Raw genomic sequence first — 17,597 nt, 5'->3', positions numbered from 1 at the left:
CTTAGCAGCACCCATAACCCTCTTGGAGGTAGAAGCTGCTATCAGCTCTCTAGGCAAGGGTAAGGCCTTGGGCCGGATCAAATCCCTTTTGCATTTTATGGGTTTTTTCACACATCCTGGCTCCTGTTCTTCGGAATCTGTTTAATTCTTTTAAAGCTTCTGTTCGGATCTCGGGGTCTTGTGGTGAGACCAAAATTGTCATCTTTCCAAAGAAAGGGAAAGACCCTACTCTTTGTGGTTTGTACCATCCAATTTCTTTAATCAATACTGACTCAAAGATCTACATCTGCATTCTGGCCAAAAGGTTATCGTCAGTTATCTCAGGTTTGGTCGACTCAAAACAGCATTGCCCGATCCCTGGACATGATACAACCTCACACGTCAATACGGCTATTACCACCCTGGAAGCTGCCTATATTAATGAGGGTTCAGTCGGTATGATCATGCTCAATGCGGAGAAGGCCTTCGACTGGATCTCTTGGCCTTTGCTTTGGGCAGTGACAGAGACTGTGGGACTTGGTGCTGGCTTTATAGCCATAGTTCGTCAACTTTACGTTGGCCTGAAAGCAAGGAATCGCTGTTCAGGATCTCTTTCTGGCCTCGTTGACATCTCGCGTGGCACTAGGCAGGGTAGTCCTCTTTCTCCCCAGCTGTTCACTTTATATATCCTGCCTCTCTCAAAATGGCCAAGGATATCCACCCTGTGAGGATTTGAGGTGAAGATTTAAGTATACGCAAATGATGTGGCTGTTTTACTTCCCACCTCTGTCAGGGCTTTGAGGGCAATTGAGAAGGCCGCACAGGCATTTGTTTTAGGTTCAGGGTACAGGCTTAATACCGATAAAACACAAATTATGTCTAATGCTTTTCTTTTTGCTCAGGATAATAGATAGGTACACTCAGCTACTTACTTGTGGGTAATAGAGTCGATCCGAATGAAGGAGGTCATTGAATATAACTACTGGATACTTTATCAACATACTGCCAAAGTTTTCGGTAAGTGGAATCGCTTGCATTGGGCTTAAAAGTCATGTGCAATCTTATTAAAATTATCATTTTTCCTAGGTACTTGTATCTTTTTTGTTGTATCCCTCTTTTACTTTCTATGGCCATTTTAACAGGATAGAGTCTTGCTTCCAGAAGTTTATTTTGAGCTATAGGATACAGATTGTAAGATACAGATTCTTCAGTCGCCTAAGGAGAAGGCGGGGTTTCTTTTCCCGTCTTGCGGCACTCCTATCTTGCCTCATTTTTCTCTCGCCTCCATTTGGTTTTGGGTTGGGGGGGTGCTGGAGCAGGGTTGTATGTTTTATGAGCATCTGCCACTAGGGGAATCAATTGTTCCAGGTGTTGGCATAATCGACACAGTTTATTTTAAGAGAACCCAGTTGAAGACTAAAAGTTTTCCATATCTTCTGGAGCTCTCTTTAAAAAGAATTTCCCAATACTAAGTTGTTGAACCAATACACATATTAGGCTTGAACCCTAATGTTACGTGTGTGCATCATAGTTTTCGGGAGAGCTGGGAGGTGGCTATACCATTTGGTTCAGTTTTTTTAGGGTAATGTTTTCCTGTCCTTGGAGAATATGTAGCAGCTGTTGTCTTTTCCTCGGATCGTTTTTTTTGGGGTATTTGCAAGTCCGACATTTTATCTTTAGCATTAATAAAGTTGAGATTAGTTGTTTTCAAAATACTCTTTTAGATCTGGTAATGAAAAGTCCCGTAAAAGGGGACCATTTGTCTGGTGTATAAGCTAATCTATTCTGCTGTATGGGATCAGTGGGATGATCCTTCTCAGCTGTGGACGGATACATGGAGCAGGCTTCTCCATATGGAGATAAAGGGTTCGTAATCTCCTTCCACACAGGATTTTAAACATGTCACAAATTAGGGTTCGCCACATAAAATGTATTAACTATTTCCAATATGCTCCCCATCACCTTCGGACCATGAAGCTCAGTGTGGATGACTGCTGTTTTCATTATGGGGCAGAGGGGACTGATGGGGTTCATGTTTTCACCTCTTGTCTCATCCAATGTGCATATTTGGCTTGTATTTTTGGGAACATTAACAGTATTCTGGACTTATCAGCCGAGTGGGATCAAAACTGTTCATGCTGGGGCATTCGCCAGTCATCCCTCAAAATGAGTTGGGTTTATATTTTTTCTCAATCTCTTTGGCCAGGTTGGCATTGGCATGCCCGTGGCTCTCCAGTGCAACTCCGTGTCCCTGGAGTTGGTGGAGGGAACTTGTGAACATCTGTTTCTCAGAAATGTCTCTGCTTGAAAATGATGCTCCCAGATGGAGACTGAGTAAGATCTGGGATCCAGGTAGGCTTTGGATGAGTGAGATGCTGGCTGTGCAAGATGATGGGGTTTAGCTTTGATGTTATTACCACAATGCTTCCCTCTATGTTGTTTCCAAATAATGTGTCTCTCTCATATATTTTTTATTAATATTTCATGTTTTTTTGTCTCTTGTATTTCGGGGTTAACTAACTTGCTGAATTGTTTTTTTCTCTGCAAAAACCTATATATGAGCACAGTAATTAATCAGTGACCAAGCATTTAAAACGAACACTACGGAAGACACAGCTATCTTGACTGCTTTTCGAACGCGTTAAGAAAATCATAAACAGAATTCTCTTTAAGTTGGGCAGGGTGGTTAGAGTAATAAAACCATTGTTAAAAATTCTACTCTTCTGACATGAAAATGCCCCTCTAAAAATATATTATAGCCTTGAAAGAGCGCTTCGTGGATTTTTCCAAATCTCAAATGATCTTTTATAGATCTCTATTTCCAAGTTGGGTCGCGACTCTTCTTGCTACTGGGATCCGAAGTTGTCTTACGGAATCTGATCTCACGCTGATCAAAGGTTCCAGTATATAATTTCATTGACATGAACCTTGTTTATTTCTTGAAATAGGCTCTGAGTATGCAACATAATTATTTAGAGTCTTTTTGCCTGTGTGCCACAAGCCAGAGGAGATTCCTCATCTTCTGAGTATTGTGTTCCCTGCTAGAGATACCATTCAGTACCCACAGGAGCTTTCCTATTCTGCTAACAAAAAGGTTAAGGTAACACCGTTGTATAATCATTATGGGATTTTGCTATTCTTGTCTTTGTTTTAACCCAAGAGGACAAAGCCCATGGCTCCCAAAATATCTACTAGGTACTACTATGGAAGATAAGACTCCTAGTAATTCTAGCCACGTTTATTTCATGTATAATTGTCGACTTATTCCAAAAGTAAAATGTTTTTGGTCAGCTACATTTCAAAATTATTTAGCATGGAGATTAATTGATACAGTAGTAATATTACGAATATATGATTTTACATCGCAATCAAGTAGCACGCATGGCATTACCACGCAAATTTCACATCGCAAGTGGCATTACCACGAAGCTTTTCACTTCGGAGCATTCCCCCACGCATTCAATATGTTACCACTTCCCTTCGTTTTTACATTTTCTTTTTTGGGGGGGGGGAGACCCCCCCAAGCCCCCTTTTTTTCCGCATACATTTTTTAAAATTTTATTTATATTCAATATTCACTTGCACGCCTTGCACCAGAAGCCTTTACTTCTACCAACCACTGAACCAAGCGTGAAAACACACCTGAGACGACTGTAAACATTAAAAAAGGACTACTCAAATGACGTACGCGCAGGACGTAGGAACGCAGAAGACGATGAAGATGGATGAAGATACTTGCGTGGTAAAGACGATCGTTGAATGAGAACGCGTGGTGAAGATGTTTACGTGGTAAGTGTACCGTAGTAAAGGTACCGCGTTGTAAAGCCTTCGTGGTAAAGGATGTTTCCCTAATATTACTATTAATTTTACTTCGTTTTGAGTGGCTATATTTAATCTGCACAGATGTGTCTTCCCAACAAGCTGAAGAGCTCTCGATTAGTGGAGCCTCTGCTTGCCTTGCCTCAAGATTGCTTTTACAAATTTCCTTCATGAGTTCCACTGAAGTGTGGGGTGTTACCAGCACAGCTCTGGAGACCTGGAGTTGCCATACTGTTTGGTCAAGTACTTGGGAGAGTGAAATATTTTTCACTTGCATAATTAACACATTATGAATAAAATGTGCTTTACATTGCTAAATAACGTGTGCATATTAATCATATAATTTGTAGTATTTTACTGCATTTAGTGATAATGAGCCGCACTCAAGTTAACACGTTGGATAATTAAAGGTAGCCACTTTTCTATTGCCATCTTGAACGTCAACTTTTACTTGTGTAAGGCTGAAAGGTCTGCATATTCCATACTCTTTTGTTTTGCATGTTATGTGTTTTTCCATTGCAGGTTCGGGTTTTTCCAGGTGCCTTCCGTTTGCTAGTGACTAGCTCATTCATATGTATTGGATAACTGACAGTGAGGTTCTCATCATAGAAGAAGGAGATGCCAGTGTGGGAGAGAGGCTCATGGGGAGAGCTGACTGCAGCTGACAGTCTCTCCAGGGTAAAAATTCAAAGACATAGCCATGCATGGATCATAGTGAGAAAGTGGGGAGTGTACCTGCTCCCAGAGTCTGGAGCAACATGATTGGTTCCTGAGAGTGGGAACAAGCTGACATGATGCAATTAATGTCATTTTCCAATACCTTTCTGTGACTAGCTAGGGGTAAGCCTCGCTGACTTCAAACTGAGAAGACCCTTCTCACCTCTGATAATCCCACAGTCCGAGTGCAAAGGCTTTATGCCTAAGATTCTTTTTCGCTCATTCGGAGACCTTTATTTGTTTTTCTGGAGCGGATACCTTACCCTTTGCCTAACCAAATGCTCCTTTCTGATCCATACCTGCCTAGTTTAGATTAGGGATTTCCTTCATGGACACACTTTCTGATATGTTGTATTCTTTATATAATACTCATAAAAATTCTATTTTTCCTCATTCTGAACTATGGACTCTGGGACCATTTAAACTTGTAAATAATGATTCTTGAACCTGAATCCTTAATGGATCAGCGAATTGGCCTTTATCAGAATTATTTAATAAATGTTTTGAACTTATTTCAATGCTCCTTGAAATTTCATGTGAAGCCTAGTGATTTCACTGCTTATGGAAATTCATTTAAATGCTAGTTCCTAAGCTCTTCTTCGCATCGACTAACAAAGGTCCGTGCGACCTGTGGCATGGTTTGTATGACAATTACACCTGTAGATTAGAGCCTTAGAGCCTGAAGTAGTGAATGTATGACTTTACAATGCATTCTGTTGTAACGCATGCCTTTACCACGCATGGGTTACAACGCAAATGCAATCAGCACGAATATCCTTTACCGAGATACGCATACTTTTACAACGATTTTCGTTGTTAAATTTTGCATGTTAATGGCATTTTCTTGTTAAAGGATATCGCACTTATTTTCTACTCTTTAAATTTTTCCCTTGCGCGACACCACCCCCTCATTCCCCCTTACTTCTCCTCTCCTCGATCTTCCTTGGTGACGTTCCACGTAGTTAAGAGGAAGAGGAAGTGTTCTTCCGTTTCCTCTAACGACGTGGATTGCCTCCATATCTCTCTTTAATTGACGGAATCAGGTACGGTTTTTTTATATTTTATTTTTGGGGGTGCCCCCCCAAGCCCTCTTTTTTAATCCCAGGTTTTTTTTGGGGGGGGGGGGAAGACCACCCCCAACCCCCCCTTTTTTCCCTTTTAACTTTAGCACACATGCCTTTACTACGAATTTCGTTGTAAAGGTATGCATGGTAAAGGCTTTTCGTTGTAACCACGCATGCGTTGTAATTCATGCATGGTTATGGTTATGCGTGGAAACGGCCGCATTGTAGTGGCTGTTTCCCAACATAGTGGACTCTACAGGCTATTAAAGGCCCTCGCCAAAGGCGAGGGCCTTTAACAAGGGAGCGGGCCTTTAATAGCTGGTCGAGCCCACTATGGAGGGCTCTGAGGGTATTAGAACATTCCGCCCCTAGAGGGCAAAATGTTTTAATTTGTAAAACAGAGGCTTAATGGAGCCTGAGGGGTATTAAATCCCCTCGGGCTCTGTGAAGACTTTGTTCACAGCAATAGCTGTGAAGAAACATTGGAATGTTAATGATTCGAGCTTCGCTCAGCCATTAGAAGCCCGAAGCAGCACAACATTCCAATGTTCTAATAGGATTTTTTTTAAACCTGCTCCATCATACATTAATGTCTGATAATAGTACCTCCTATTAGGAAGCAAGGAGTTGCCAACTCAGCTTGTAGCTGTCTTGAGGAAACAACCAGGAGAGGTACTAGAAACCTAAAGCTGCTGTCTTGATGTAAAGTGCCCAGAACAGGTGCCCGAACAAGTGCTCTATGAACACTCTGCTATTTCGCTCTTCTAGTTTGTGAAGTTTTGGGCCTTCTAAGTAAGGAGAGCAGTGTGTATCAGTCTGAAGGTACAGCCATCTATGGGCAGCATCTTACACTTCTTGCTTAACCTGTGAATAGTGTAAATTACCCTACATATGACTGGATTCCTATGGTGGTGGCCGAATTGTATCTTGTAAGTTTGTGAGTCTTAAGCCCCTGTCCTAGTGCCACCAGGCAGGTTCCACTGGCCCCAGGCCTAGTCACTCAGATTGAGCAGGGGGAGGAAGAACAATGTGTGCTAGGGAGGATGGTTGTATGACGTTACAACACCTTCCGTTGCAACACATGTCTTTACCACGCATGCGTTACAATGCGAATGCCTTTACCACGCATAACCTTTGCCACAAAAATGCCTTTTCCACGCATACCTTTACAACGATTTTCGTTGTAAAACCATGCATGGTAATGGCATTTTCATGGTAAAGGTTATTTCATATCCCTGCCCCAATTCCTTTAACTGCTGCCTTGCGCCCTTCCCCCTGCAGCTCACATATATATTTTTTTATAATACCTCTCCCCTGTATCCCTGAGCGACCCCCCCACCCCCATTCCTTCTAAGAAATACCCCTACCCTTAACCATTTAAATCTTGCCCTGTGAGATTCCCCCACCCACAAACCCTTCTATCAAATACCCCTCCCCTGCCCTAAACCCTAATAATTTACCTCTGCGCGACATAACCCCCTCACCCCTTAAATTATTTTTTTTAAAACTAAAATCCCCCTAACCTCTCCACGTCTTCTCCTCTCCAAGCTCTTCCTACGTGCGTTGTACGTCGTAAAGAGGAAGCGGAAGTGTCTTTCCGTTTCCTCTAACGACGCCGATTGCCTCCACACCATTCATCAATCAATGTTTTGTGTCTTCGGTAACAGGTGCGTTTTTTGTAATGCAAATTCTTTTTATTGTTCATTTATAAGTCAATGAAATTCCGCATTTTTTGTCCATTAGCTTGTTCACAAAGTGAAGATTAGGGGTTACATCCCAAATTTTTGCGAGGTATTAATCAAACGAGAGCTTGTACCTTTAACACACATGCCTTTACTATGTATCTCGTAGTACAGGTATGCGTGGTAAAGGCTATGCTTGGTAACCACGCATGCGTTGTAATGCATGCGTGGTTAAGGGTATGCGTGGAAACGGCCGCGTTGTAGTGGCTGTTTCCTGGGAGGAAGAGATGATCAGAAGGGTAAGAAAAATCAAGAGAAAGGGGACATTGACACAAAGGCACAGACTGGGCAGGGCCTAAGCACGTTTTTGGATGTGATTAAATCAGGTTGCAATGGTGTAGGAATAGAAAGTTCACTTGTGCTTTGTCCCAAAAGGTAGAGAGGAGAGCTAGGTAAACAAATTGGACAACAGAGGTTGATTAAGGTGATAAGCAAAAAGAGTAGAATGTTTCCCTGACGTCCCTACCTCTTTTTTGGCAGGCTAGTGGGGTAAGGTATCAACAGGTCACAGAGAAAAGTGGGAGTGAGTGGGTCCTTTCCTGATGTGCCTACCTTCTTGTTTTACAGGCAAGAGGCTAAGAAACAGAAAGAAGATCCTCTAGTACTGTGAATATTACAAAGAGAATCTGTTAAAAACCCACCTGAAAACTCTCAATGTCTGTCCTCTGATTCTGTATTAAGAATATCGTAAAGACATTAAGGGTCGATTACAAGAATAGGTGCTATTTATCGCACCTGATAAATAATTATACCACGGGTTTGGTATATAACAGGTGCAATAAATAGCACTTATTACGAGTTTCTGGGAAATAACAGGTGGATTTTGGTGTTTAACACACCAAATCCGCATTGTACGATAAATACTGTATGTTTTTCCCTTGATAAATTTCAGCTCGTTTTACCGCCGAAATTTAATGAAGGTTGAGGTATTCAACATACCTAACAATTTTTGGATGCGCTAAATAACACTCAACTTGTAATTCTGACGCGTGCATAAACAGGTGTTTACGAGCATGTTGGAAAAAACGTCCAACTCGTAATCAGGCCCATGCATTAATAAAGCTATTTTTCATTGATAGAAAGAGGTGTGGAGTGCATCCTGAATGATGTCTGGAGACAACAATTGTGTGAAAAGGTAGATTTGTAAATGCCTCCTAACCATACAGGTTCTCACATAAACCTTGCCAATAAAACAACAGCAGTTGATCGTCAAAACTGCCAACAAGTCCTCCCTTACAGCAAGTATTTCAACAAAAGGTGCAAGTGCAATGTACATGTCAAGCCTCTGCCAATGTAAAATAGTGGCTGGCAGTTATAGACCTTATAGACCTATTAAAGAAGAATATATTGACAGTAATCCATTGGACGACACCGACAGACATTGCTTTTCTCCACATAAAGCAGAAACTGTTGTACACTATGTTGAACATACAAAAGTTTTTTTTGCACAAACATGTACTGGGGTCAGCAATTTTGCAACAGTTAAAATTCTAAAGTTAATTATCCAGTGCAATTCAATACTTCTACCACAAGTTCAATATTCTTCTGCTGAGGAAATAAGCCTGGGTATGGAGCAGGTGGTCAAATATTTCTGGTACTTTTATTGTGCATTAGTACTGAAAACTGTGGAGTTTTGTGGAACAACTGATATTCACTACTCCCTGTGGCCATGATGCTCATTACTGTCTGGGACCACTAATGCTCATTAGTGAATTGAGATTGTTGCTGCACCTTACTGCTCTGGGCCATTGATGCCCATTAATGCTGGGGCTATTGATGCTAATTACAGTTTGGGGGGATTGATGTTCATTTTGCCCGGACACAGTAATGAACCCTGCAGAAGGTGGAATAAATTTAAAGGCCTATTTGCCTTATTAACAATCTGTCGAATGTGCTGCATCTGATTTGGACAGGGATTGGAGGCTAAACATTCAATATCCAGCCCCTGGCCCCACAGGAGCTATTAAGAGCGGTCACACCATAAACTGTTATTAAATGTGCTTTTCACAATACTGCCTTTTCTAGACCCTTTATGTTATTACATCAACACTCCTGTCTTGAGTATTCCAGAAACAGTAACTCACAAGGCGACTACAAAGTAACAGGAGAGTGCTGGAAAACCGTTACGCATCGATGGCGCGGAAAAATGGGAACTGACGTCATCACGCCGATGTGGCTCTCTTATGGCTCCGGTGACGTCATACGGAGTCGCGAGCGGAGCCGTGGTATTATGACGTCCACGTCGGCGTGGAGAGCTGGGGAAAAAATTCTGTAGAATGCTGGCGCAGGGGATATTCACAAGGTGAGGAATCACAAGGTGAGGAATCCACTGGCAGATGTATCCATCAGAAACTAAGTTTAGTTAAGTTTGATGGAAGGGCATCTGCTTGCACAACACAGGATAGGAAATTAACCCATTAAGTAAGTAAGAGCATATTGAAGGAATCTTTGCATTTGGTCTTATATTGTGGTGTAGTGTGAATTCAAGCAGAAGTCCAAATGTATGAGCCTGCCATACTGTGTAATATCTGATTTAGGTCTTTAACAAATTGAACTAATAAGAGACTGCGATTTAGCGACAAGTCTGTGGTCTCCCACAAACTGTTGGCAAGCCAATACTTCCCGTCTGTAATTAGACGACAACTGTTTAAAGATACTCATTGACAAAGTTAATACTGTATTTATATGAACAAAAAATGATAGCCTTATTGGCAATTTCCCACAGAGCGGGAATGAGTTCATTCAAGGTATCTCTGGTAACAGAAGATAAGAGAGCCAAGATACCCGAAGTGTATATTTTTACCAGTCACCACAACGTTTTTAAATTTCAGATTCAGACAAACAGCTTTCTGTGTTGACCAAGTACTGAAAGCCTGGATTGTCAGACAGCTCAAAAACACAATGTGATTTTAAGACGCAAGGGTCATTGGGGGTAGTTCTTTTCTCACTTTCTCTAGGACAAGTCAGAATTACAATGTGTGTGCCTCTGTAGCTGCAATCTTCTGCATAAAACCTTCATAGGGTAAAAGGTCATATTTCATGTTCTTGGTCCAGGAAAAAGATACTGAAAAATCCACTACAACAAATGCAAAATTAGACTCACAATGCATCTAAAAAGCTGTTTTCTTGATAAGCACTGGAAAAGGGAAGGTATGTGGACTTGTGAGTGAATTCTTTACTGGGACTTTGAAGCTTAGTATAGGAAATCCCCTCACTCCCAATAAAGAATCCAATACATTAAAATCCTGCTACTGAACAGAGATCCATGAGTCAAGCGTGCTGTTGGTATGTTCTGTAAAGGTGTTGAAGATCTTACAACAGTCGGCAATGAACCATGAAGAAGGCCATATATACTTACTTGTTTGGGAAAACTCTAGTGATACCGCCATCCGTAGCAGCAAAGACAGCCAGGAGCCCATACCTAGTGTGGAAACAAAGTAACTGAGCATCACTGCCAAATGAGATTCAGACATTAGCTTCTTGCTAAAGGCTTGCTGATAGTAACAAGATTTCCAACAATGAGCTTCATCACTACAGCCTCCTGCTAGTCCAAACATGACTCTCTTTTGCATAAACTTCCTCAGTGTAAGTCTTTGTCAATGTTAGGGAATGTCAGAATGCCAGCTACATAAAGATTCTCCAAGAATTGCCTTATGGAACGCCGATACTGACCAGTTGAGCTTTAGGTCTGGCGTAGCACAAACGTTGACCACCCTTTACACGTCACAAATACATGGCAGATACTTAGCAGACACACGGTTTGAAAGTGCACTTAGCACATGTTTATTGTATGGCTTAATGAACTAATGTAAGTGTTTCACTTGTCATCGTTATTAAGGGTTGCATTCACTGTAGGATTAGAGAATGTATTCATCTTAATGTGTTTTACCATGACTGATTGTGATAATTAGACCATTCTCATTTAGAGAAAAAATGTACTCACCATAAAGATGAAATTCAATTTACCTAATGTGTGTGCTGTATCACAACAATAACATTTATTGATCTGCAATCTAAATCGAAACCATCCTTACCTATGTAGAATGTGAAATTACTTAAAACGACAAGTAGTATGTAATGTGTGCATTAATATTTAATATATTTGATTTAAATGTACTTCCTAGTCATACTTACAAATGATTATTTTTAAAGTCTTACTGAACGTTACATGTAATGCACAGTTTAATGCATTAGACACGTATATTAATTTGTTTTTAAATGTGCACACGAATATTAAATTTGCACCATCGAGTTAACATTTAAGTTGTCCTATGTAGGCCTGTATTTCACCATGCTGCCTAAAACTGACTTCATTTTCTGATACCTCGACATTTCTGACAGGTACTCACATGCATTGTTGGTTGTAGAATAGATACATTACTGCACTAGAAATAGGGAAAAGAACCTGAGAGGAAGACTTGACCAAGGAACATTGGGAACCAGAGCATCACCTGAAAGCCTATTGAGTAAATGTTGCCATCTGATGTGTACATGAGAAACTAATGTCGTTCCCATGTCTAGTGTGTGCCTTTGTCCCGATGTAGCCATCTGCTACCTGAGGACTGGACCGAAACAATGGACCACTGATGATGAATACAAAAGAGGTGTTACCTATTGACTTTGTGTGTTATAATTTAGTGCTCACACTGTTGGAGATTCAGAGATGCCCCTTTCACTCTAGACAGATGCTTAATGGATTCTCTTTTGGAGCCTTCCAGACCCCTTGTTGCAGATCCCGAATGCTTTGAGAGGTTTGGACCTCAATGACTATCTGATCCCTTCCTAAGTGTGGCTTAGGCTAACACTTTCTATCTGAGACTCCTGATGAGCTTCTGCAATGCCGACACCTCCTAAACTTAATTTTCCTTACTCGATTCTGATTTCCTTTATGGAATTTCCTGATTTTTGAGGCTCTTTCAGTAAACCAAATCCTCCTCTTTGTCTGGACTTTGAGTGACTCTGGATTAACCTATGCGGAGACAACAAAACTTGTGGCTTTTCTCTGAGCAGCAACTGCTTTTATTAATATTCTGCATAGCAGTGACAGAATTCCTTGTTTTTTTAAATTCTCGTACGCATAAACTTGTTTAGGAGGTTGGGCTTCCCTGTTGGTATTCTGTATCATTATAGCATGGTGCTTTGCGTTGTGTATTTAAACTTAATTTTGAATTTGTAATAAAGCTTCTTAACCCAAGCTACCGATTCCTGTTCCTCAGTGTGTAGCCAAATGTGTTACACTGTTATTGAATTTTGATTGATGGTAATGCTAACTCCCATCACCTCTCGTTCAGATAGAAACTTCTGTTGGTGGACCAATTGTAAGCAAGTAGGCCCAGAAAACTCTGTATTAGCTCACAATGCTGATGATCCTCAGTGATATGAGGCCTATCCAAGAATGTTTTGTCAGGACTCTACATTTTGAGTATTATAGGTCCTCTCCCAGCAGTGAATTTAGTAAAACAGGACTTCAGTAGCATATGCATCTTCTAACCAAGCCACAGTCAATGCTGAGGGTCTTGGCAAGAGTAACGTATCTCCATGAAATGCCCTGAAAATTTTATTGGGCTTTAACAATGTGAATGCCCATATGTCCATACTCACATCAGTGCTGCATTGCTCAAAGGGAGTGTTGTTTTTCGAGCAGTGCCTCATAAGTGCTTTATGAACCCAGACATCTCTGTTTCCTTCTAAATGTGCAGTTGTGTGAATGAGATACGAAACAGAGCTTACGTGAGCAGGTCCTTGTCCTTCCACACTCTTTCTGCCAACTGCCGCGTGATACCTGCATCCAGGATCAGGTTATGGAGGAGGAAGTTGTCACCTGTGAGGTCGAGAAGCACCAGGAAGAAAGCATTATATTCATATCTAGGTCATAAAGATATTGTCCTAGGAGGAGTGAACAAAGATGATGCAACCTCCATCCTCCCTGTGCATCCTCATCTTCTGCTTATTATAGCATCTAAATGCTGTTCTTTTAGGAGTAGGTAACATATTATAAAATGACAGCTGCTTGAGAAAAAGCTCTGAAGGTTCCCATAGATCTCAGATGTAATTTGTGGGAACCAAGTGATAAGTGGTGATGGAGCAGAAACATGAAACACAGCTATACTAATACTGTGAGGCCAGCAGGTAGACGTGTGTGTCCCTTCTCAAAGGTCCTATGTCTTAAGGACACAGATATCTACCTACGTCAATGCCTTTGATGAGCATCAACCATTTAGAAAAGTTAGAAGCTGATAATTAACACATTGTATGACACTGGGAATACAGACTGGGAGATAGATGTAGCGTACCAGACTTATGGCCTGATTTAAAGTCTGCAGATATGTTACTCTGTCACAGACATGACTATATCCTGTCCACTATATTATAAGTGCCATTGCATATAATTAAGCCTCCCTGTTTTCCGTTTTTACTGATTTTTACAGATTAATACAGACAGAAAACCATTTATTTTCCTGTCTGTATTTATTTTTAAATGTGGATAAAAACGGTAATATGGTGTGTTTTTGAGTGATTCTAAATGCTGTCAATCATGAATGCCAGGCCAATAGCTGTGCAGATTGACAAGCAATGGGATTAAGAGCCTTAAACAGCAGTAGATTTGCACAACCTTGATAGTAAAATTTACATATTTTCTTACAAGTGCATATTTTACCATCTGAGTGTGTATATATCATTGAAACCTGTCAGGCGTTGAGGCACATGTGCACATTAACAGGTTAAATAAATGCAGAAATATACACATTTCAGCTTAATTCTTTCACAAAACCTAAAATAAATATGGATAAATACAGGAAATGACAAAAATATAAATACCATAAAACCGGGAGCCCTACATATAATGCATTTGAAATTGAGAGAACAGGATAGCCGTCACGTTTGTGACAGAGTATCCCATCTGAGAATCTCCAAATTAGAACCTTAATATGTTAATTTAACATTCCTTCTTTCAACTCATTGCGATTGAATATTCCAATCCTGTAGTTGGAGAATACAAAGGTAGAGGAATTCAGAGGTGATATCAGAATAGACTCAATATAAAAAATAGGCAGAGTCAACACAGGCTCACAAATTGTCTAAAAAAGAGTAATGCTTGAAGAAAGCTCATGTGAGTACCCTACAATTCTGAGAAAGGCCTAATTTTAGGTAGGCACTCGTACTACTTTTCTTCTGATGGTAATTACCACAGACACCTTCAAAAAGGGATGCCAATTTTATATAATAGAAGTGTGAGAGGAAACAAGCCAGATAGAAAATCACTCTACTTATGGGTCTGCTTAAGCAAGGTTCTTTTGTAGGGGGCAACAAGGCCCTTCTTTGAGAGCACTCCCTGATCTAATAAATGCAGAATCTCTGCTTTCAAGCTATCAATGTTTTTACAGTCCTAATGCTACATGGCCAAGGGAAAATCAAGAAAGAAATCTATAGATCAAGGAACCGGTGGTTGCTTCACTAGATGTCAGCAGGGGGTGGCAGTACTATGGATGCCATTCATATGGAAAGATTCAAGTCATAGTAAACATGGGGTTTTACTAAAACCATTGTTTAAGGAATCCTTACTTCCCACTAAAAATGTTTCTTTCTTGGAGAAGATTAGGGCTTAAATCCATCAAACTGCTTCATGAGAGCAAAGTGGACAATACAAGTCTCCTCTGCTTTGCTTATCACTGATATACTATAGAAGCAAACAAATAAAATGTGCAAGAATCAACCAAACTGTCTGTAAATTAAATAAGTCAAACATGGTGCCACATAGGTTTAACTTCTTACTTGTGAGTTCAATAGCAAATTGTGTTCCCATATTAATATTTGCATGAGTTTTTCCTTACCAAACTCATGAGTTTCAATCTAGAGACTGACTGACACAGAGCAAATGGTGCAAAAGCTGATCTTCAATTCAGCAAGAAAAATTGTGCTGGAAGTTATGAGGACACCTCACCTACTTCTGAGGCCTTTGATACACTTACTTAATAAAGAAGAGAAAATTACCGAGACATGAATAAAACTGTCATCACTCGGCTCAAGCCTTTTCTGAGACTGAATTTCATTCTGTGTTATATGGAGAATGGAATAAGAGCAAAGCATACAGGTGAACGGGGTGAAGATGGGGAGAACTGTCTGTGGTGCTAGATACTTTTGCAAAAGATCTTAGATGTAGACTATCTACTGGTAAAGTGAGGAGCATCATATACTTTGTGATTCCAGTTTATTGCAATTGTCTTCACTCCTGTCAGCTAGACCATGACAACACCCACTTTAATGTTTTGGAGCACAATCCTAGATCTCAATTCCTAGAATGAGGTTTAGCATGTGCATCAACATTTATCTTTTCAACCTGAACAGTTCTACAAATTTTCTGGGACCATAAAAGTTCAAGCTAGGACCCTGTGGCTGAGTGTTTTCACAATGGTGATCCAAGCAGGATAAAAACCTTGAGTTCAATTGTGCTACATTTGTAATGAAGTTGTGAGACTCTCTGAATCATTGGTGGTGAAAAAGGTAGAATGTTTGTAGCCTTGAAAACAGTATTTTTTGAGATTTTAAGTCTCCAGGAATGCTAGGTGGTTATGGCGTTATAATGGTGAAAGCTGAAGATACTTTAGAGTTCACAGTAACACTTGTACAATACAGGAGAAGTCCTTTCTCTTAGGGAGTCAGGGTGGATTTAGAATCATTAGTCCACACATACATACATGTGCAGGTCTGATCTATCATACTTAAGTGGATGCTGGAGGGAGATGGAATGTGGAAAATTAGAGCCATGAGTGGAAGAATCCCCAAATCAAGAATTAAAGGCACTGACGCATTAAGAGTTTTTTGGCTTATAGCCAATTTACTCTTTGGTACATATCTTAAATGTGCATAAGTATAACAAATGATAACTCCAGGAAACAAAACAAATCAGTGAAAAGGAAAATATTAAGTGATAAAGTTGGGTTTGGGGGGCATGTTCGGCTGCATTTTTGTAAACTACAATTAGTAAATCCGAGAAGACCTGGCCAGGGAGTGAAGAAGAGACATAGAGAAGAAGAATACTTTGGACTATGGGTTCCTACATGATCCCTTGCTCTTTTTGGAAACCCTACCTCAATTGGAACCCTGCTCCACAGTTTGAGGCTTAACTATTTCTTATCCTCCTGAGGGTTGTGAGGAATGTATTCTTGTCCCGCTTTAGTTGTACTCTTAGAGCCTTGTGTTAATTCATGTCAGAAATACTAAATCCTATTGAAGAAGAATGTAACCAGTCTGGTGATAATCCTCAAGTTGACAGCTGAAGCAATAAAGAACCATGGTCTATTATCTCTTATTGGTAGAGTTCTCTCGAATGTCATTATGTTGTTCTTCCTTAATGTTTTGTTTCATAAGCAAACATGAATGTGCTGTACGAGCGGACGCAAATTAATCTGTAAATGGCTTCTGTCCTCAGCAGTCACTGGAAAGTTTTAAAAAGGTGAAGTCAAAGTGAATGCAGGAAAAAAATCTGTTCTATGGCCACCTGGTCTCACACTCTAAGTACAGTTTTAAAAAGGTGAAGTCAAAGTGAATGCAGGAAAAAAATCTGTTCTATGGCCACCTGGTCTCACACTCTAAGTACAGCTGTGTACAATGTTTCTCAGTAACACTAGGCTCCACACGTTTGTAATTTATAAAATCCACACAATGTGCACTTGTCTGTACTGTGTAATCTACTTCTTATGAACCCCAACTTAGTTTAAAATTTAGTGACAATCTAGGGAAATAGAAACTAAATTTAACAACATCCGTCAAACATCATAGATACTTGTGAGGAACTCCAGCCTGTCCTACAGGATTTTAGTATTTTGATAGTTCTCTTGGCAGGGCGGTGTGTGCGCGATATGATTAGCCATGTGATATTCCTCACGACAGAGGACTAGAGCAGTATTCTAGTTGAGTATTCGTTCATAACGGTCTCCAGAGAACAAAGCAAAACAGAAACCATGCAACTGAGAATCAAGCAGCCTACTGATTTCTAGAACATTTTCTAATTCTCTTTCATAAGTGATTTGGGTACTTTATAAACAACTCAGATTGGCTTTGTTTGTTTGACTACTCATAGCTCACAATTTTAAAACAAATAAGTATTGGTCCTCTGAAACCTTTGTGGTCTCCATTGAGGGCCTGCATGGTGATGTTGCTGCCGCCCCTTTAAGATACTCAAATATCATAAGCCCCATTCATCTGGCACTCTCAAAGTGCCTACATTAAAGTTTGATGGCTTGTATACGTCTCTTTTGCAAGGGGAACAGTTCTC

General features: G+C 40.3%; 1 protein-coding gene across 1 annotated transcript in view; it reads right to left on the bottom strand.

Annotated features, from left to right (window-relative positions):
- The window catches only part of CACNA2D2 (calcium voltage-gated channel auxiliary subunit alpha2delta 2), a 1,194,468-nt gene that overhangs the window by 141,665 nt on the left and 1,035,206 nt on the right, over positions 1-17,597 (bottom strand). Inside the window, exons 24-25 of the mRNA XM_085627677.1 lie at positions 13,052-13,142; positions 10,680-10,742 (exon numbers count right to left, since the gene is read on the bottom strand). Coding sequence (XP_085483803.1) covers positions 10,680-10,742; positions 13,052-13,142 — 154 coding nt within the window. The remainder of the gene's footprint in view (positions 1-10,679; positions 10,743-13,051; positions 13,143-17,597) is intronic.

The sequence above is a fragment of the Triturus cristatus genome, chromosome 9 (assembly GCF_964204655.1).
Source record: "Triturus cristatus chromosome 9, aTriCri1.1, whole genome shotgun sequence".
Classification (NCBI taxonomy): Eukaryota; Metazoa; Chordata; class Amphibia; order Caudata; family Salamandridae; genus Triturus; species Triturus cristatus.
The sequence above is the reverse complement of the archived record's forward strand: the minus strand, read 5'-3'. Positions and strand labels throughout refer to the sequence as shown.